The sequence below is a fragment of the Melopsittacus undulatus genome, chromosome 1 (assembly GCF_012275295.1).
Source record: "Melopsittacus undulatus isolate bMelUnd1 chromosome 1, bMelUnd1.mat.Z, whole genome shotgun sequence".
In the NCBI taxonomy this organism is placed as follows: Eukaryota; Metazoa; Chordata; class Aves; order Psittaciformes; family Psittaculidae; genus Melopsittacus; species Melopsittacus undulatus.
Window position 1 is genome coordinate 150058800 of NC_047527.1, and position 22857 is coordinate 150081656.

The following is a 22857-nucleotide window of genomic DNA, read 5'->3' on the forward strand; positions in this document are numbered from 1 at the left end:
ACACTCGGGCCCAGGCAGACACCACCAGGTCCGGGGGTCTCGCATGGGGCAGGGCCTTCCTGGCCAGTTTCCCACTGGATCCAGCTCTGTGTATCATCCAGATCTGGGCATCATTCCCTCTCTGGAGGACATTCCAAGCCTGCCTGGATATGTTCCTGTGTAACGCATTCTGGGTGGCCTTGCCCTGGCAGGGGATTGGACGGGTGATCTCCAGAGGTCTCTCAACCCTTAGGATCCCCTTGTTTTGGGAAGGTGCCTTGAGAAGGGGGAAGCCTGAAGTATGATTACCCTCACTCCTGTATATTTGCTTCATTTTAGCTGATAGGCTCCATGCTCCTTGGTGCTTGCTCGACCACCAGCACTTAAGCATCCCATCTTCAGACATAGGGCTGGAACTGGATGATCTTAAGGTCCTTTCCAATACAAACCAGTCTGGGATTCTATGAGGTCTCACAGTCACTGGTAGGCAGTGAAAAGCCCATGGGGCACCATGTGGCCACATCCTCCAGAGCCACAGGAACTCTTCCCCAAAATCCCCTATGGAACCATTCCCCACCAATGCCCACAAAGGAGTCCCCCCATTTGTGACTGGAACTTGCTCCCACATACCTCCCCAGCTCCCCACATCAGGTATCCCCATAGGGAGCAGGAGCAGACAGCCTCTGATGGGGCTGCAGCAAAGCCAGTGGCACTGTGAAGGACTGGAAAATGCCCACTGAGGAGGTTTTCCCCACAGCCCCTGCTCCAGCTACCAATGGGGGGGACAGGAGGAAGGCAGAGGCTGGGAAACCATCATTCCACAGCATAACTCCCTCCTGCGGACTTGGGCGATGACAGTCATCATTCTAGGTAAGACTTGACACTGAGCATTGCTTTACCGTATTGCCTTTAATCACCAAAAATCACAACAGCTCCGCTGCCGCCGGCCTTCATTCCTTTATAAATATGTAACAGCACAGAAGAGGCTGTGTTCAGAGGTGGCTGAGGGTAGTTTACACACCACAAATCCTCAAACATCCCTTCCGGAGCTGAGCTTTGAAGGAAACAAATGGAAATCATTAGTACCGTTGAGGAATCATTAAGCCAGGGCTCTGGATTTGCTTCCCGGATACAGAAAGCCACAGCCTGTGGGAGCATGCCCAAGGTCTGGCTGTGCTCCGCAGACCTGCTGCGTGGGGGACAAGGGTTGGTGCCACCAGGGTGGAAACTGCAGCCTGGCCACCATCCCTCCACCGTGTGGTTGCTCCACAGGGCATCCCTGTGGTCTGCCTTCATGGGCTCTATGCCATGTATGTTCACGTGGAGATAGTTTCTTCCCATCTCTCAACTTGCATATTGCTATGTGAGCTTCTGGCTGCCCTGGAAGAAAGCAGGGTGAGGGGTTTTGTTTGCTCACTTCTTAGGAAAAGGGTAGGTGAGCAGGTCAGTCCCTGTCTGGGCTCACGGCAGGATGCAGGAAATGGAAAGAAGAATGAACAACACAAATGTTATGTGATGAGAAACACAAACACCCTCCCAGGCTTCTCCAGCGACACACAGGCCTCAGAGGATGGGGGGGGGGAAAACGGATGTGGATCGGTCATAGCCCTTCCCTGCCTGCAGGTACTGACTCCAGAGATGTTTCCCCAGTTGATGCAGCCTGGGTCAACTTGTCCCTTATGCTCATACAGAGAAAGTTGCTCAAAATGCATGTACAGGCACTTGGCATGGGCACAGAAGCGTGAAAATGCAGGCTCTCACTTCCATGTGCACAGACACAACAGCACACACCACCCCAAAAGTGAACATAGAGCATGTAGCTAAGGCTGGCATGGGAGAATAAAACAGTCCAGACCAGTGTATGCAAGCACTTCCCCTTAAATCCCTCTCTAATAAACGTCCAGGAATATGGTAACCAAAAGCAAGTCCTTTCACATCCTTCTTCTCTGTGCACCCCAGAGCTGCAGACCATACTGTTATCAAAACAGAAAAGATGGCAGTCCATTCCAGTGATCATTTCAAGGTCACTCTTACACTGCTGCAGATTTCATCCTCAAGGGATGTCTCATCTGTAGTAAAACACCACTCTGCCCATGATCCAACACTGATCCATGCACACACATAGATCTTCATGTACATGTGCAGCCTTACTGGTTAAAAGTGGAAGTCAGTGCAGATGGAGTTCTTCATGTGATTCTCTTAGCAACAGCAGCGAAGTACAGAGTCACTGTATGTATGATGATACTCAGGTGATGTGGAGGTCAAAGTTGTATCAGTTCCCTTTAAGCAAGCCCCAGTTTGCTGTTGCTGAAAATCAGAAGGTGGTCAAAATTTCCAGGGAAGCACAAAATACGGAGCTGAATTCATCAGGAAAAATGTGCCTGTGATTCCCCTCAGGGCTGCCAACTCATGGGACAGACATGGAGGTCCCAGCAGCACTTATGGACAGACCCAAACACCGAAATTCAGGGATGTCAAATACCTGCCTAACATCAGTGCAAGGGAGAAGCAAGGAAGATAATCACATCTTCCTCTCTGGCAGCCAAAGACAACCCTGTCTTTCGAAGGGCCAGCCAGACCCATACCCACTCTTTCAAAGTCATTTTCCCCTTTCAAGGCCCAATGCTGATGAAATTCCCCATTTCCAGCCCAAGGAGCCGTTCACTTTGTAGTCAAAAGATCTACAAATAAAAATCATTTAAACCCTGGAAGACTGGGAAAACATTTTAAAGCCCCAAAGGAAAACTGAGAGGCACAGACCTCATCAGATGCTCCTCCAGCCTGCCTGCAACTGCTGCTCCGTGTTTAAAAACAGTGTTTAACACCGGCTTCCTAAAGCACTAGAACACGTGTTTCTTACGTCTTAAATCACACACAAATGTCTATAGCTAGGCCTTTTTCACCAGCTTTTATGCAAAAAAAATCCCTATTCAAATGAGGTTTTGTGTTAACAGCATGAGCTGAATGGGGGAAAAAAATCTATTAAGCTCTGGTTCCTGAAAGCAAGGTTCCAGGGAATTCACTTGAGTAACTATTTGCATGTGAATTGCTCATTACCAGCACAATGGGAATTTCACGGGGTCCCTTGCCCCTTAAAACCAGCCAGAAAAGCACTCTGGGGGGAGGAGATAGGCCCTAACTTTTCATGCCATGCTTCAGCACCTCAATAAATAGACAGCAGGGTTCATAGGAAACCAATTGCAGAACCCAATGTGTATGAGCAGGAGACAGGCTGAATTGAACACCGTTCCTGTCAATTCCTCTGCAGAGAACCACAAAGCCATGCAGCTCAGAGCTACCTGCCTGCCTGCTTTTCCCTTTGGGAGAGCTGCCTGAAGACAGGCACTAGAAGAGGCAGCCCAGAGAAGCCTGTGGCTGCCCCATCCCTAGGCAGTGTTCAAGGCCAGGTTGGATGAGGCTTGGATCAACCTGATCTAACGGAAGGTGCCCTGCCCCTGCAGGGGGCTGGAACTGGATGATCTTAAGGTCCCTTCCAATACAAACCAGTCCGATTCTATGATTCCCACATCCAGACCCACTGTCAAGCAGCCACAGAGCCAGAAACAAGCTGGGGACAATCAACAGGGACTCAAGACACCCACAGCCTTGGAGAAATGAGCTTCAGTGAATTCTAACTGCCAAAGATAAAGTGGAGCAAGTAAGCACCACACAGGACAATGCAGTAGATGCTTCAGCTTCAAACCCACAAGCTCACATGCTCCATTTTCAGTAGCTTCACACTGTTGTTTCTAGCTCTGTAAACACAGGAAAAGAGAGCATTGCCACTTAATAATTTACACAGGACCTCAAAACTGAAAGTAGGGCAGCCCTCATTTCCCCAGCACTGAGGGATAGAGGATGGATCAAGGCCAGGTTGGCCAGGGCCTTGATGTCACCCAAGGTCTAGCATGGGGTGTCCTTGCCCATGGCAGGGGGTTTGGAACTGGATGAGCTTAAGGTCCTTTTCCAACCCAAACCAGTCTGTGACTATGGCTGGCAGGAGTAAGGAGACACTGTGTGGGTGCAGCTTCCCAGTGATCAAAGGGGGCTCCCTCGGACAGCTCACCACAACAGGTTGCTCGAGGCTTTCTGTGAAGGAAAATGGCTCTTCTCCATCCTCCCTTCTTTCTGCAGTTTTGGGGTTGTGCAAGAGTGAGGCTGCAGTTTAAACTGCAGCTAAAAAGAAAGCATCAGTCCCATTGGTGTTTTCAGATCTTTCCCAAAACAAAGGCAGGAAATGCTCTAAAACCCAAGAGCAAAAGCATGAGCCACAGAATAGCTGATCTCGCCCAGACAGTAACAGGCGACCACGGCTCCTGTTTCCAGCTCACTTCCAGAAGCCACTTTGATACCTTACTGCCAAAGGAAGCTCAGGGACAGGACCCACCTGCTTGGGAATGAGTATTTACCAGTGTTATGTCCCACCTCAGTCCCTTCTGACAGTCCTAAGAGCAGTCACACCTTGAAACCTGCTCCCATCCCTCACTACCCAGCATTTGGAGTCTAAATTTAAGGCCCTATGTGGGGTCAATTTTACCCCCTCTTAAATCACATGTACAACTCTCCAAAGATGAATATGCCCCAGAGCCACATACACTGCATTGGGAAAGTTTCCTCTCTCGGGCTTTCAGTCTCTCACTGATGGGCTGCAGAGCCCAAACTACACCAAAGCTAGAGCTCCTGGTGGTTCCTAGCACAGGACTGACCTCCAGATATGTGCTGCCATCCCCAAGAGCAGTAACAGCAGCAGAGGTGCTTACAGCTGGATGGGGCAGAAGGCTGGATAGTCTGTTGGCCCCATCAAACTCCATGCTAAAGCTTCCTGAGCCGTGGGTAGTTTGGGATGTTCACATTTCAGCCAAGACAAGCCATACAGACATGTTGGTGGGTGCTAACAGGTCACTGGTCTCCATTTGTTTTACCATTTAATACTTTTGCACAGCATTTTGTACCACACAAATTGAAGGCCCGTGGTGTGTATTAGCAGAGACAGGCAGCTTGTGGCTACCAGCACCTGAGCTGATCCTGATGGGCACATGAGGGAGTCAGTCTGACTATGTGGTGTGATGTTCAAGCACCTAATGTATGCTACTGATAAAGAGGTTGTTTGAACCACGGTGGGTTCTCAGCACAGGCTCATTTTTGGAGTCTCAGTGCCACTGCTCAGCTAATCTATTGTAGTTTCCTCACTAAAAAGATCTTCAAGAATGTCATACTCTTGCCAGTCAGTATCAAATCTGCATCTTCAGCATAGACAGATGATGATTTAACTCAACACAATATACTAGAAAGGCTAACGAAGAACCCCAAATGAACCTGAGGCTTTAAATTAAGAGCTTTTTCTTAAAGAAAAGCTTTGTACCTATACATGAGGGACTGCACAGCTTTGGTACCTACAGAACATGCCCTGCAGGCACACCTAGCATCTAGGTAACACAAACTGGGGGAGCATATTCCTTTGAGCAGGGGTCAAAAAGAGAAACAATTTGCCTTTCTGCTTTAGAGACCTAAGGGCCAAACTCTAATCCCTCTCTCATACAAGCTGTTGTTATTCATGGGAGCACATTTGTTTATACCAACATACTCATCTGAGTACAGCTTGTGGAGCCGGGCTCTAAATCCCTGTGAAACAAAGCCTTCATAAGGACCTCGAGCTCTAAGTAAGCACCATTATGAAATAGCTTTGTGCTCAGTAAACACCATGGAAAGGAGTGGCCAGCCCAGGGGCTGAGCTGTGGGGACCAACGGGGAAACTCTGGCATGTGTCTGTGTACAGAGAGCTTCTGCTCTGCAAACAGGAGTGAGGATGGACTTCCCCATGTCCACACTTTCAGCATCCCAACCTTTCCTTTCCAAACACGATCCACTCTTCACTTAGACGCAGCAGGCTGGCCCCTGTATATCATAGTGACATTCAAGCCCAGAACCCCAAGTCATCATGGCAGCTCAGCCTAGTTTGATCCAGTCTTCTGTTCTGTTTGAAATGGGATGTTGGCCTCCAGCTGCCAGCCAGCATGCCTGGTTTGTGCTTGGAGAGTTGGTGCTTTTACAGCCAGGCTCGATACCTGGGAATTAACTGAAAGGTCTAAGTGTGCCATTTTGCACAGACCCTTTTCTTGTCTTTTCCTAAAAAATTGATAAAAGAGAGTGTCTAAAAACTGGTATTAAAAGGTTGATGTCCTTTGGGGAATCTGATGAAATGTGCTTCTCAGGAAACTCTTAATGTAAGACTGATGTGATGTCCCCATCAGGCAGGCACAGACAAGCCAGCCTCTGGCTTTTCAATTGTGCATGGCACCATTTGAATTTATAGGCACGACAGCAAATTGTGCTTTCACTGAAGAATGTTCCACAAGGAGCTAAGAGGAATCTCCAGACAGCAGAAAAAGGCACGTAGAAGTAAACCAGTTTAGGTAACACACCACAGTCTTGGTCAAATAGACCTGGTTTGATAACAGCTGGAACTCACAAGCATAAAACCCCTGGGAATCCAGCAAAAATCTCTCATATCCTTTTACAGGAACATCGCTGACTGGTGAAAAGCATGCACAGGAAACCAACTGAGAGTAGGGAGAAGGGGAGATCATGTAACCATCTTCTGTCCTGGCCTTCTGATGTCAGCCATGCAGGCTAGTAGTGGTGCTGGTATGCAGCTGCAGGCATTGTGCCATTCTCTATGTGTTTCAGATGACAGGAGTGACAAAGCAAGTGTTCATCTAGTGGGTAACAGCGATGCCCGTCCTCGTCGTTCAGTTCCAGTCCACAGTCCTGCAAAGAGAAACTCAAATTATGAGAGCATGTGTTCATCTCCCATGTCAGCTGGGGTCTGGCTTCCAGGAAGGTGATTCTGTGACAAGGGCAGAAGACACCCACCCAACAGCTCCTTCTAAGTGAGTCCAACATGCGCCATGAGAAGGAAAGCATCTGACACAGGCATTCTGAGGGGCAACCATGTACACATTTGTATTAAGTAGCTTTATTGAATAAGCTTTATCTTGTGGGGAGGTGCAACCCTATGTATTTTAAACATGCTCGTGTCTCCTTACACTCTGGGGTAGGATTCACCTCTTCACATTACAGTAATTGCAGCAGTAGTGATGTGAAACCAGCCTGCTGAGACCCAGCCTCTTCACTGCATTATGAGCACAGGGAAGAAGACATCTCTTTATTTTAATTGACAGCAGAGTATGAAGGCTCTCTGGGAAGCTCTGCACAGAGACCAAATGGTGCTTAAGAGCTGGCATCTCTTAGGACTTTTTGTGCAGCCATATCCTTTCTCCAGCCCCAATGACACATTCATTTCCCAGGAGACTAAAGGTAACTTATACCACACAGGATCAGTCATCACTTTAGCACTTCTGAACAATCTGACTTGGAAATCAGATACACTAATGTGATCTGGAGCTCAAGGCTTCTGAAAGCCAGCAATAAACCTTATTAAGTCACTACATTTCCTTCATTAACAAATAAGCTGCCCATAACTTTATGGATAGCAACTGAAATTGCAGCTGAGACACATTGCTGCAAAAACTTCTGTACTCAACGGGATATTTCTCAGCCACTGATAGGAAGGGCACATAATGCAAGGTTTGAATTGCTCATCTATGGCCATTGGAAGGCAGGAGATTTATTTCTATCTTAAAAATAAAAGTAGTTACCACTGTTAAGTGCTCACTTCCTGAGAAAGCTGCTGACCTACCTCGCAGTGATAACATTCCACATGGTAATCCTTGTCCATGGACACAACCCGAATGGTTTCATCAGATCCCTGCAAGCATTCAAATGAAAGAGTAATTACAAAGGATTGCAGCAGGATCTGACACATGTGCTCTGTTGGCTGCTTCCTGCAACAATGGGAATGTTGAGGAAATGAATGTGGGCTGCTGGTTGGACACCCCAGATAAATCCTGCCACCTGCAGTTATTTCTACAGTAGAGCTCCATCACCAACTGACTGCAGATATCTTCTAAAATGCAGCACCAGAAATGTAAAATTATCTCTGTTTAACAGTCACATCTCTCTCAAATCAACATTATGGATGCCTCATCCCTGGCAGTGTTCAAGGCCAGGTTGGACAGGGATGGAGAAATCTGGTCTACTGGAAGGTGTCCCTGCCTATGGCAGGGGGTTGGAACTGGATGAGCTTTAAGATCCATCCTAACCCAAAATTTCCTATGAATCTATGCATATTGACTTGGTAATTTCAATATATCACATTTCTCAGCATTTTCAATTAGTTTTGCCCAAGATTCATCTCCTCCAAGTATTAAATGAGTTAGTCCCCGAGAGGTCACACATGTCATTCATGAGTGCCACCAGCATTTATTGGCATGAAGGAAGGGTATCCTGGACATAAAACTAGCAGCAGTATAATCCTGCAGGGGATGAAAAAAGCAGCCTGGCCCAGCAAGAGCAAAAGAAAGGTCACATCTCAACAACAGCATAATAGCTCAGGTCAAAAGGTTTCACTCTGGGGGAAGCGATCATCTCTCCCTATCCGCAAGTGTATTTGCCTTGACACAGGGTCAAGTGTGAAAGAGAGCAAGACCTGAGACATGATGCTTCCTCCCTTGAGGGGACAGGCAATAAAAGACTCTCACCCTCAGAGGGCAGAATGGGAAGTCCACATGCTGCACATTTTGGAGCTAAAACTCTGGAAAAGTAACGAGAAATTGAAGGCAAGTTATGGACCAACATAAAAAGAGAGGCTTGTGTGTTGTCCAGCGATATGATGAACAGCTGCAGCTGCAACAAACTTATCCACAGGAAAGCTTTGCATCCAAGATCATAAATTCATGTTAGCATTCATTGTAAGCAATGCTTGGCACATGTTGCTCAATCAGGCAAAAAGAGACCTTATCTTTTACACTCAGTGCCAGGAAAAACAACAACCCCCCTGTAAAATTCTTGGCTGCTACTGTGAGATTTGGAAGAGAAAATGAGGAGAAACCGAGCGGGACCCATCCCCAGAGAAAACACATCAGAACACAACATCATGATAAATAAATAACATTGCAATGTGTATCATTTCAGAACAAACGGTGGCACATGGAGGCAACTCTCCCCTTGGCACAACACAGAATAGTTCCAGGAGCTGCCTGGGCAAGATTTAATACTCTGCCTGCTCAGAAAACTGAACAAAGGAGCAAAGCAAGCCAGAAGGACACTCAAAATGTGCACAGCTCTGATATCGTAACTACCAGCACTGCCTTTTTATTCTACTGCCTAAATAACAGTGATTTCAAGTGGATTTATCAGCTGTTTAATTTGGAGCTGGATGAAAGTTCTGCTTTGCAGGTTCAGTGGTGATGCTTTACATGCAAACTCAGCCCTTCAACTACTCAAAGTAACTCACGTTGATTTCCACAGGCATTCACAGTCTTACTTTAGAGCAGACTAACATCTGACATCACTGAACACCTCCTGACCACTAATCCTCACTATCTGTGCTTTGCAGAAGGGGCAGCTGAAGGCCAGGGGCTAAATGGCTTCCTCAGAGTTACACAGCAGTCAATGGCATGACAAGAAGAGACACCTGGAATTTCTAGGGTCTAGCCCTATCCTCAAACTTGTACCTTCTAACCTGTCCCTATTTTACTAATCCACACTTCCTAACTAGCTGAAAAGCTGAATTAGAGGCTTGTTGATAGGAGCATCTCTGCTATTTTGTCCTTACTTGTGGTAATCTCTGACACAGTAGATTTTGTTCTCAGAGTCTACAGTGAACGGCACACCATCCAGACACTCATTGCAGACCACGCATCGGAAGCAGCCTGGATGATATGATTTCCCTAGAGCCTGCAGGATCTGCAACAAACCAAGAGACAGGAAAAAATGCATGTGAACAGCCAGTAAAGGTGAAAATAACAAACACACAGCTTTATATCAGGTTGCATGTTCATCAGTGGGGCTGTCTCTTTTCAGGCACCTCATCTGAAACATGAGTTAAGAAGGACGGAAAGGGCAGCTGGAATCAGTATGTATCACCTGGTTCCAGTGAAATGAATTATTAGCATGGGTAAGATAACAATTTAGAGTCTCAGTCAAGGCATTTAGCATTGCAAAGGGTAGAAGTGATAGAATTTAAAGCAAAGAAAATAATTTCCAAAGCTAACAGGTGGAGAATACATAGCAGGATCACAAGGCAAGACATACCAAGCCAACAAAAGGAAATACATCTCTTATGTTCTCCATGAGAGACTGAAACAAATACTATTGCTAGGTTTTCATGGTTCCTTAGTTATCAAAGAGCTTTGCCTGGCTTCACAATTTACACAGTCTATGGAAACTGTTGAGATCAACAGCTGCAATCCACCTGCTGGCTTTGGGGCAGCAATTACTACTTGGAATACTACGGTCCATCAGCTGAGTGATGAGCCTTTGGAGTATAAAATAGCTTTTCCAATTGTAATGCTTTCCAGTGTAAGCAGGCAAGCAAAGACAATGAAGGATAAGCATTAGACAACCCTGGAGGTGTGCTGACCATCCAGGAATTCCTCCTTTCTTTGCCTCAGTTGTAGTTTTACAACACCAGCTAGACAATCACGGATTTGTCTCCCCCTGAATCACATCACGGCTGAATGCTGCCCAGTGCTGGCTAAAGAGCAGTGCTGAGCCATGACCCACTCTGTACATGTTGAATGGATGGTACCTGTTGTAGGATAACGAGAGCTGCCTGCTTCACCAGGATGTCCATGCACCTACTGAAGAGCATGCGAGGACTCCTGCAGATCTAAACTGAGGTCTGGATCACATATTCTAGGTCAACCCTGCTCCCCAGAGTATCAGCACCCACAAAAACCAAGACAAGAAGACAGTAGCTTTATCCTGAAGGCACACAGGAAGCCAAAGGTTGACTACAGGAAAGACACACTCATCAGAGCCACACTGATGCCCCACAGCAAGGGACCAATTTGAAGCAGGAAGCATCAACAGCATCATGCAATACACTGCCCAGGGAAGCCCAAAAGGGTATTAAAGAGCCAAAGACTCTGCTTTTAACATGCACTGAAAATAGGCAGAGCAAAGTCTCAGCAGGGTGACTGCTTCACTTCCTTGCAAAGATCAGCAGAAGGGTAAGTGGATTTTCTTTCTGCTACCAGTCTCCCACTGAGCAGACTCCCAGCTGATAACAGACACTACTGGCTATGAATATGTTTTGGTGCATTCTTCCAAAAAGCTGTTAGATTTTTGTCTTCTAGAGCAATTATCACTTACCATGTCCATTATCAAATGACCACAAATGAAGCATCTGTCAGCTGACTGCTGGAAACCAGAATACTGCAAGGACAAAATGAATTTCACAAGGGTAGTCGAGCATAAGCAACAGCACATTGTGGGGTGTTATTTGCATGGTCTTCCTGTATTCCATACACAAACTAAACCTTCTAGTGCTTTTTTCAGTATCTGAAAAGCTCTGGATGGGTCCCCAGAAGATAACCTATGGAGTTATCAGACTTCCAATGTTCAGAAGGAGTAGGAGTTCCTGTAACTTCCGAGCTCTAAATGTAAGTTTAATTAACTGTATAAATAAATACCATAAACGCACATGCAAACAAAACATTTACTAAATAAGACCTACATGCTTATTTGACCACGTGAATCTACAAGCCCAGAACTTACTTGTGTTTATCATGTATTCAAAACACAATATCTACATATATAGCCAAACTCTTCCTCTGGTTTCACTGTTATAAGTTTACTGAAGCTTCTCCAAGGTCCATGGTATTGTCCCAGCTCCCTGTTAGGGTAACAATCAAGTCTGGCTCAGAGCAACATGTTGCTGCTGTTGCCAAGGTATAATGGTGAGGAACTGTCTGTCACGTCCACAACATGCACCTTGAACACAACACATCATCTGTCTGAGGTTTTGGTCCTGTCCTCAATAGTAGACATGAAAACTGGAAAAATAAAGTATTTTGGATGCATTTAGCCAATCTTTCAATTTTCAGCCAGTGTAACATAGACTGACGAGAGCAATTACCCAATAAGTAGGCAAATATGACTTTTCTAAGTCTCAATGAAGGCTTAATCTATCAGGACTCGGGGCTGGAAGGGTATATGGCTTTTATCATCAAGTCCAGCCTTTACCCCAGCACTGCCAAGGCCACCACTAAACCATGTCACTGAGGGCCTCGTCTACACAGTGTTTGGACACTTCCAGGGACACCATGGCTGGAGCTGGCTCTGGGCAGGTGGTGGAGCAGAAGGACCAGGCAGGATGCTGGACTGAAGTCATGTGAAACCCAGGCAAAGCTGAGGCAGAAAGGCTGTGTGTCCGCTGGGGAGGCTGAGATGTACCAGCACAAGGGTCAGCTGTGTGCTTACCAGGAAATCTTCTTCACAGAACACCTTCCCATTGACAAAATAAAAAGCTTTTCCCCTCAGCTTTCGACCTGAGGAAAAACAAACAACACAGAGAGAAGAGAAAGGTCAGCAGAAACAGGGAGAAAATGTGAGCAAAAACTGGCTGCTGAGAAGCAACCAACGATGAAGACATTAGAGCATGGCACAGCTGGAGAAGAGCATCCAACCCCAGCACGCTCTTCCCAGCCTCCAGCCTGACTTCATCTCCTCTTCCACTGGCTGATGAACATGGATGGCTGGCTCCAGGCAGCAGTCCAACCTGTGGGCAGGAGGAGATTGCTTTGCAAACCTGGAGCACCTCCTGGCAGATCATAACACAAAATAACCTGGCAAAAGCAAATGGGGTAGTCAGGCTGGAAAACACCCCAGGAGACAAAGAGGAAAGATGAGAAGGCATGGAGCGTGTGATCCATACATGACATTGTCCCTCAGAATGTCACACCTGGCTGCTCCTCTAGAAGGTGCCAAGTAAGCCACTGGAATACCCAACCACCCAGTCTGCACACAGCAGAGTGCAACACCAGGTGCCTCAACAGGCTCCTCTGCTCCCCACCAGCACCTTTGTCACTGCAGCTGCCAACAAAAGCTAGAAACCATTTAAATGAGTGGGTTTTTTTCAAACCAGTGTTGTAAGAGACAGGATGACAAAGCTTTTCCAAGAAAGAATTCTACATATAGGGAAGACATATTTGCTGCAGCTTTTGTGTTTATGCCTCACATTCACTGTTTTCAGTTCACTAACTATGGCAACGTCTCCTTACGATGCCACCACTTCTTCTGAGTGCTTCCTCTTAGAGGGAAGGGCTAGGGTTTGTTTGCTCATAAAAAGCTGCTCTTACCTCTTTGCAGCCCAGCTTCCCTATTCAGCCAGGGGTTTGAATGCAGCCTAGCACTGAGTGGCTCTGCTTGTGCTGCTTGGTCAAGTAGCCCTAAACACATGCCTGGAGGCAGTGCCTAAGAACAGCAGGAGCAGAACCTGCTGCAGGCTGGTTGTGGGACCTGCCAGGCATTGCTGGAAGGAAACAGGAACTGAGACATCAAAAGCTTCCTGCTTGATATGCCACACGTGGCATGTATCATAAAGTGATCATTGACTGCTGGGTGTATAAATGCTAATGGCACACCGGATGGCTCTGGAGGGCACATCTTGGTGCCTTAGGGCATGTACATACCTGGCAGCCATCGACAAATAACCGTTCTGGTTGCAAAGCTTTAAGAAAAGGAGAAAGCCAAGTAAAACCACTTCATAAACTACAATCTTTACTGTCTCCTGTGCACACCAGAGGGCACTCCCAGGCTGGAAACAGCTCCCACTGCTCCTCAGGAAATGGAGATGCTCCAGAGGAGCTATAAAGCTTTGCCAGTAAATTCAGCCAGACCAACATTCCAGCAGCAGCCCTCAGTGCCCTGCCCAGGGCTCAGCAGCACGGCAGGTGGAGGACGTGGCAGTGTGTTTGTCAAGGAACCAGCTCCAGTCTGCACATGCAGAATGGTTTGCACATTCAGCTGGAGAAGAGAAGGCTCAGGGGGGGACCTGATGGCTGCCTACAAGTGCCTGACAGGAGGATGGAGTGAGGTGGGGTCAGTCTCTGCTCCCAAGGAACAAGGCACAGGACAAGAAGAAACGGCCTCAAGCTGCCCCAGGGCAGGTTTAGATGGAGCTGAGGAACAATTCCTTGCCCAGAGGGTGCTCAGGCATTGGAACAGGCTGCCCAGGGCAGGGCTGCAGGCACCGTCCCTGCAAGTGTTCACACAGCTGGAGACGAGGCCCTCAGTGCCATGGGTTAGTGGTGGCCTTGGCAGGGCTGGGAATGGTTTGGACTGGATGGGCTTAAAGGGCTTTTCCAACCTGGTTGATTCTGTGATAAGAAATCCTCTAAAATCTTTACAGCACAATTAATCTATGCCTGCTCTTACCAAAATACAGTATTTTGAACATGACATTATGAAAGAAAAAGATCAGAAAGACTGGAAATCTATTCCATTAAAGGTTTCAACATTTTTTCTTACATTGTCCTCATGATTTCAGACTTTTCAGCCAGTAATGAAACACTTGCAACCAACTCAAACCACTCAAATGCTGATAAAGCCCTGACTGCATCCATCTTTTCTTTCTTTCTTTCCTTTCTTTCCTTCCTTTCCTTCCTTTCCTTCCTTCTTTCTTTCTTTCACAAGTGTTCAAGTGTGCTCTGAATACTTGCATCCTTCCAGCTGGGAAAAATGGACCATGCCACAGCCCCTCCAGCTCAGACCCCAAAGCACTGAAATCTGGCTGGGAGAGGAACAAGTACTGTCATCCTACTGTGAGAGCTGCCCTGGCATTTCTCATCTATGGTAAGCACTACTTGTGCCAAACAGTGATTTCTCACCACCAAGCTGAGAGATTGAAAAACAAAAAGTCAGCAAGGACAAAGCAGCAATTTAGACTGGAGCAGAAACATGCAACTGATGCCTTCCCTGCCTCCCAGACTGTAAAGTCAGGCACATCTGAATCCCTTCTGACATTACTTTTGCTAAAAATAACACGCATAGTTTACTACACAGACTCTGGTATGATAACTCTATTGAGGGATGCTGAGCGCAATTCTATGCACTCCCAGTTTGAAGATCTGCACATTTCTCATCTGTATTATGGGTTTATATCCAAGTACAGGCAGTAAATGCTGCCTCCACTAGAAGAGTTGGCAGCTCTTCATCTGAAGATAAACATGGCAAGGCTGGTTGTCCTGCAGCCTGGCATTAAGGTCACAGAAAAACGTGACTTTCTACTTGTAGAGTTATGAGTGGTGCCAATAAAAACCATGGCTTTGCTGTTCCAAGGGTTATATACCAATATGGGACATGCTTATTCAACATAATTAGCCCAAAGACACCAAGAACTGCACTGCTTTAAATAGACATGCTTATAATCGCTGCAGCCAGACTACTTAGCCCAAGCAGGGGGCTATGCTCCCAGATAATACTGCTTTGGTAGTTTAGTTACTTCATTTAGTAAATGTCACACAACTACGTTGTGAAATAGTAAATAAAATACAAATATATACCCAGAGGGTGGCAAGGAACAGCCAACTGCCATGTGATTTCAAGCTCTTGTCATTGTCACAGCAGCCTTGTTACCCTTATACAGACATCAGCATTCAGCTGAGCTTACAAAAACCAGAAAAGAGAAAGTAATGCAGTGATGTTGCCATGTCAAAGGTTAAGTTCTGTAGCCTGGCAAGCATGCAAGCTTTCAGCCTCTTTGCAAGATGGGTCCAAAATCTGCTCCTCGCTTTGGCCCTTCTGCTGTAGCTCAACATTGAACCTCCTTCAAACTACCTTGCAAGCAGTTCTTTCTTTCTGACTTCCTTCCTCGCCTACTGATTTCCTTCACAGTCATCTCAGACACTTCCCTTGCACTTTTTTAGCTTTCAGATTTCCTCTGAGGATCAAATGGCTCAAATACAAGATCATTATGCTTTGAATTATGCTGCTAGCAGAGCTAAAAGGTCTGTTTTCCAGGCAACCTGCAGCAGTCGGATATAAGACTGGCTGAATACACAAAACATGACAGGTTAGAGTAAGATTACCTAGTTATATCTTTTATAAGATCTCCTTACTCCCAGGTAACAAACATCAGCATGAGGAAACACCTACATCTGTTGTGTTCTGAGGAGCTATTAATAGAATTACAGCATCGTTAGGGTTGGAAGGGACCCCTAACTGCAACGGTTAATGAGTAACAAGCCATTTGACAACTACCACTGTTTGTCCAACAAACTGAAAAGCAAAAGAAAAGAAAGCCAAGACAGAACAAACACCTTGAGCATGCAGGAAACAGTTGTATGAGTTTTCGAGGAGTTTCTTTTTTAACCTACTTTCATGGCCCTCCTGTAAAGCAAATATAATTTATTACTAATCCTGCAGAAAGAGGTTTTTTTCCTCCCTCCCTCTCCAAAAAGCTGCCTTGTTTATGTCTCTGCCCTGTAACAAACAAGAAGATAAATGAGACATTTATGCCAAAGTAATCCTTCTAAATCTGTTGTTCTGACCTCTAAGCCAAATTTTCTGCATTACATGCCAGTGGTTCAGATAAAACAGTACATTTTTTCCCCTGACAACTGAACCCTGTACACCTAGCATAGCTCTGCTCAACAAACTGCTCTATCACCCAAACATATGTATATCAGTGTAGGAAATCTGGCTCTGTGAGGTATCATCCCTCACACACACACTCCTTAGACCCTCTCAGTTTGCTGTACTGGGGAAACCAATGCACATTTGGCCACAAATCCAACTATGAGCAACATTAGAAATCCCTCACTAAAACGAAACCAGCAGGACAGAGGATATAAATATCTGGAGGACAATATGCTTTACCTTAATAGGTAATTTTGCCTATTTTACTTATTTGGGATATTCAACGTTCCTACCAGAGCAGAAATTTTAGGACTGAAATCACGAGCAACCTTGACTTCTCAAAGACAAGTTTGTACTGGATGGTGTCCAAGCTGAACTCCACTTGACCTTAAAAGTGCTACTTACTTTTCAGCTAGAAACCAGTGTTTCCACACAGACTGCTCAAGACATGCTTTGCAGCTAGGCACACACCACCACCCGGACAGATGTTGCTCTGCTGGCAGATAAAATGGTCTCATCCTATTTACTGCAGCTCCAGGGATGACAGAAAGCCTGCAGAGAGGCGTGCTCTCTCTCTGGGTGACAGCAGCATTTTCACTAGCCTTATGTGCTTGCTTTTCTTCTTTCCATTTGAAACCCTTTGCCCCAGCAACATCATCTCAGCACATTTCTCAGTTACAGCCCGGGTATGAGAGAGATTGGCTTCACTTTGCTAAACTTGGCTTATTTCCATTTTTTTAAGTCTTCAGCTGGCACCCACACCTTTTTGTCTTGCATTGGAAACCTTTGGAAAGGGTTGCCTTTCAGAATAAGCAAAAATAGGTATTCTATCAGCCCTCACCAACCCACCTCATTAGAAATGGGGTCAAGCTATTTTTTAACTGAAGGACCATGAGAAGTAACCACTGATTACATCTGCAACCACAAGTACCTCTCTAGCGCTGGTCTCCAAATAAAGATGGTAAAATCCATTCTAAAGGAGGATCTGAAGTGTTTCCTTCCAAAGCACCAGTTGCACAGGAGTAATTTTAGACATTTAAGTCAGCTTGAACCTGCTGCTGGATTATTTTTAACAGGAGCTTTGTGTGCAAGGGCAGTTCAGAGGCTGCCCAGCCATGGAGGGCAAGAGCTCCCTGAAGCAAAGCCCTGGCTGCAGTCAGGAATCCTCTCTGCAGGAGAGGGTTTTGAATTCAAATATGAGAGGACAAAAGAGTGAGCTGCTGACTGACTTCAGAGCCTTTAGGAAAGTGCTACCACATGCAAACACCACCTTTTTAGTTTTCCCATCTTTGGCTGGATGGCAGTGAAACACTCTACTGAAAACATAGGTGAGGCAAGGCAGCTGGTGCTGGACAGCTGGGAAATGACCAGAGTTCAAGGTTCAGCTATTATTAAAAAAGCATACACATCTTTCTATATTTATTCCCACTTTACAGCTCCAAATAAAACACATGCAGTCCTGATGAGCTTACAACTCTAAATACAACACAGGAGAAAAACCCTAAGACTTATGTGGAAAATCAAATAGACAAGCACCACAAAGATTGTTATTACCTTTTCTGACACCACATACACAGCTAAACTTCTAAAAATATCCTACTAGCCCTAAACAACTGTTCTCCATACCAGAAGGTGGATGGATGGCACAATCCAAAGTAACCTTTCTACCATACCTTGTAGGAATCACAGAACCAACCAGGTTGGAAAAGCCCTTTAAGCCCATCCAGTCCAACCATTCCCAGCACTACAAGGCCACCACTAACCCATGGCACTGAGGCCTCGTCTCCACGCTGTGTGAACACTTGCAGGGACGTGCCTGCAGCCCTGCCCTGGGCAGCCTGTTCCAATGCCTGAGCACCCTCTGGGCAAGGAATTGTTCCTCAGCTCCATCTAAACCTGCCCTGGGGCAGCTTGAGGCTGTTTCCTCTTGTCCTGTGCCTTGTTCCTTGGGAGCAGAGACTGACCCTACCTCACTCCATCCTCCTGTCAGGCACTTGTAGGGAGCCATCAGGTCCCCCCTGAGCCTTCTGAACCCCAGAATCCTCCATCTGAACCCCCCAGGTCCCTCAGCCGTTCCCCATCTCTCTTGTGCTCCAGGCCCTGCACCAGATCCATTGCCCTTCTCTGGCCCTGCTCCAGCACCTCAATGTCTCTCTTGCAGTGAGGGGCCCAGAACTAAACACTGGATTCAAGGTGAAGCCTCACCAGTGCCCAGTATAGGGTGATGATCACTGCCCCAGCCCTGCTGGATACACTGTTTCTGATACAGGCCAGGATGCTGTTGGCCTTCACATCCATTCAAAACCAAACAACATATATAAAAAACATCCTTTTTCCCCCCTCCTCTGTACGCCAGAAAAATGTCAAACCAAAGCAGCAGTGGCGGTCCAGACAGGAGATACTCACTGCATGCTCCACAGGTGAAGCAGGCATCGTGATAGAGGTTGCCCATGCCTGGCAAGCCTGGTTTGCTCCATACACCCCCTTGCTGCACTTCACACAGGTGCCTGGAAGAGAAAAAGGGAGACAGAGGTCAGAAGCAGGACCTGGGGGTGGCTGGGTCACTGATGGATGGCCACACCTGTAATACAGCATAGTGGCTCGGCAGCTTGGGACCAGGGGGCTCACTGAAGCCACAAGATGTAGGTGACATTGGTGTCACCACTTGAGAGATGCTGTTACAAGTGTTCATGACAGTCATTAAGAACAGCCCTGACTGGCCACAGTAACATCTCCTTCCTTCCCTACAATCTTTATACACATTTAAAACCACTTAAGGACCCTCCCAAAAGCCTGGGTGGTAGTAAATGGTGCTCAGGGCTGTTCACAGACCAAGTGTTCCTGCTACTTACTGCATAAAATAAGCTTGTTGGTTGCAAGGAAAACACACCACCTAGTCCCTTTGAATCTTCATGATTTGAGACCCTGGTCACATCTGCTGAAGGCCCCAAGGACCTTCCCAATGAAACAGAGCTAGACTACCCAACACTTGCCTCTCTTCCCTCTGCCAATCACATCTGAACATAGACTGCATGTAGGCACTACCTACAGACCATGCATCCCGTCCAGACATCCCTCATGCAGAACAAAGCAAGAGACCAGTTTTGAGAAGAGAATAGCTGCTGCTGCTGGCAGCTGAGGGGGTGACTCTCAGGCAGCCCATAGGGCAAAGGAGAGGCAGGGGAAGAACACACAGTCAACTTCTGGCTATACACTGTTGCCAGGGCAAGTCCAAGCTGCTCCCCACCTTTCCTGCCACTACCATCACCTACAGACCAGGATCAGCTCTGGAGCTTCAGAGGAAGGAGAAGATGACCACACACAGCTGTTCAGCTCAGTGTCTTGCCAGCACAGCCAAGCACATTTCCACCAGCACCCCACCCTGGTATGGGGCCCCAACCCGAGTGGCAATGGGGTAGATGCATAGTGGTGGTGGTGGGGAGGATGCACAGGGAGAAGACTTCAGCACTGCAGGTTCACAAAGGGTGCTGTGTGTTCATCTGGGGCTTCTCAAATCTCACCACTTTTCCATATAACACTCTTGTGATAACAGTTAGAAGTGACAGCTGAGTTTCATGCCCTTGACAGCATTCACTAGCAGGACTTGCTCCCTTCACCTTACAGGGAGAAATGCAGCAAGGCTGCCCAAAACCACTATTAGTGGCCATGGAGGGAAAATCCTTGTCCAAGGAGAATGACACATCAAGGCAGTTTACTTACTCCAGGCATTACCCTATGATTGCAACAGATCAGTTTTAAAGCAGCATCACCCTTTAGCTACTTCTAAATGAGCAACTTCAATCTGTGTTTAAGCAAATAACCCTGGATCTACCCAAACAGGGTAGGACAAACAGAAGATGTGCTTCTGCCTTTGGTCTATGACAACCCTGTGGATGTAACTTCACCTCCTGGTTTCTCTTTCCACTGCTGCTCAGTGCCAACCTCCCCAGATCCCAAAACTCCCTGGGGCAGGGACTGTCGGTGACGTGTTGCTCCTACTGGCCCAGGAAGAGGTACAGCATCATCTTGCTGGAGATACTTAGTCATGTTGTGGTTAACAAAACTTCACTTCTCTCAGGGCACCACAAGCTCTGGAGTAATTGGAAAGGTCTGTCAGGAAGAAACCCAGCCACCTACGTACGACAGTGCTCAAAAGTAACTCCCAACCCCAGCAGCACCACGCTGGCACTCCCAGGGTGCTTAACAAACTCTTCCTGCAGCCTATAGCTACAGCTTGTCAGTTTTTCATATTACAGGGATAAAACACTTGGGATCCCTTTGCAATCGCACACACAGAGCTGCTGAAAAGCAGATACTTCATTTTCCCAGAGCAGACCCTGGCTTTCTGTGCTGCAGCTGCCTGCGTGCACTCAACCAGCACGCTGAAAGCTATCCTAGCACTGCTCCAAGCCCTACTGCACTCAGAGCCAGAGCCCAAACTGACACAGACCTGGAGGAGAAGGCTGCACAGAGTAATGAGTTCCTCTGCTTTGTCCAAACCTGACCTGAACTGAAATGCTAGCTTGACTGTGAGCCCAAGCAGCAGACTCTCACCAAGTTAACAAAACTTGATGGTTCTTTCTGAATCAAGCAGATTTATATCATTTACTGAAAGAAACACTTTAAGCAGGCAAAAGATAAATCATGCAGGCATTAGGGAAAAAAATACCAAAAAAGACAAAAACAAGGATGATAAAATGTGGCTTTCCAAATGGATGTGTTGTCCCAGGAGTGCATGCATTCAGCAGCAGCCTGAACGGCTGTGCAGTCATCTTACACAAGAGCTAATGGCTACCCTGCAAAATTCCCTCTTGACTACAGCAATGCCAAGCAGAAAGTCTGGAGAGCAGGAAACCTGCCAGTTTTGCTGCTCAAAACCTTCTTTCCACGACATTCACTAAGCTTTCTGCAGAACCAATGGATTTACTGCACTGTAAGTGCTGCATTTTCCCTTCCTCTGTGCCAAGGAGTGGCTGCCTCAGAAAAAGTTACCAGCATGCTCTGATTCCTCCTTTCCAGAAAGCAGATGAGTGACTCTCAGTATGGATGAGCACCACGAAGCAGGAGGCTGAAGGCAGCAGCTGAAGACAGGCTCAGCACACGTTAAAGATGCTGGCAGGCATCTAAAGCCGCTATATAAACACCTTAACGCAAATCCCTTGGAGTGCAGAAATTGCCTCTTTTGTCTACTGTCCATCCCATTTAAGCTTTAGAGCATAGGCACTACCCCTGTGGTTTTGCCAACAAGGCAGATAATATTCTGGCCACATCCTGCAGGAGCTGCCTGGGGTCCTGCATCCATACTCAAATCCTCCTCCATCTGCTGCCCCTGGACCATCCCAACCATCCTTCCTCCTTGCTTTCACTACATGCCCCATTGCATTCCCTGATGGAACCTTCATCCACCTATTTAAATATTTATTTCAGCCTTTAAAACATGGAAAATGAAGTCACAGAAGGAAAGGGCTTTTAAAATAATTGACAATGTTGTCTATAAAATCTGTAACGTACTGAATTTCACAACTACGTAAGAACCAGCATTACTATAAATATTTATAGATGTCCTGTGGCAAGGCTGACAACTGAAAAATGGCATTATGGCAACTCTGTGTAGTTTATCTTTACACTTGTATCTGCTAAATCTTACTTGAAAGCCAATTAAATCTCAAAAGCAACTGGAATTATTCTAGAAATGAGCCTTTGCTTCCTCAAAATATAGCATTCTGAAGTATTTTAAGCAACACACTTGAGCCTTCATCCCTGACACTCATCATACATGGCCTGAAAGGGGAAAAAGAGGTGGGTTTTATTGATTTTTCCTTTCCACTTTTTTGTTTTACTTTATTTCCCATTCACTCCCTGCTGCCACAATGATCCCGTTCTTCCAGCTTAGGCTATGCAAGCAAAATGCAATACCTGCTGCTGACGGTGGACGGTGAACACGTGCGTGAAGCCAGTCTGATGGAAGGCAGTGCAGTGCAGCACAGCGCAGGCCACATCCAGCCCCATCCTGCTGCAGAACAGGCTCTGTGCCCTGCTCCAGTGATTTCCTGACAGAGTGCTGAGCATGCTTTTTGCTAGCCAGGGAAGAAAGTTACAATGCTGGCCAGCAGCAGCCGGCCAGCCCCACATGCCGCTGACAACAGTCAGCGGCTCCGGGTGATATTCTTGGCATAGAGAAGCTCTTAGCAACAACTCCTGTCCTCAGTTGGAAGCAGAGGGATCCCAAGAGCCATGGTTTATGGAAGCAGTGACCTGAGCAGATATCCCCTCTGAAATGACAGCTTGGAACCTCAGACAATGCTATTAAGGCATTATTAAGGAGAAATAAAAGGTTTCTTTTAGGCACCAGGATGACAAGCCCAAAACACATGCGTGGCACAGGTAAATTCA

The 22857-nt window shown here is 46.6% G+C and overlaps 1 protein-coding gene across 1 annotated transcript in view; it reads right to left on the minus strand.

Annotated features, from left to right (window-relative positions):
- Positions 1 to 1564: 1564 nt before the first annotated feature.
- The window catches only part of LIMD1 (LIM domain containing 1), a 28225-nt gene continuing 6932 nt past the window's right edge, over positions 1565 to 22857 (minus strand). Inside the window, 8 exon segments of the mRNA XM_034067309.1 lie at positions 1565 to 6747; positions 7679 to 7746; positions 8580 to 8632; positions 9656 to 9786; positions 11197 to 11259; positions 12307 to 12374; positions 18871 to 18918; positions 18921 to 18971. Coding sequence (XP_033923200.1) covers positions 6610 to 6747; positions 7679 to 7746; positions 8580 to 8632; positions 9656 to 9786; positions 11197 to 11259; positions 12307 to 12374; positions 18871 to 18918; positions 18921 to 18971 — 620 coding nt within the window. The 3' untranslated portion in view covers positions 1565 to 6609.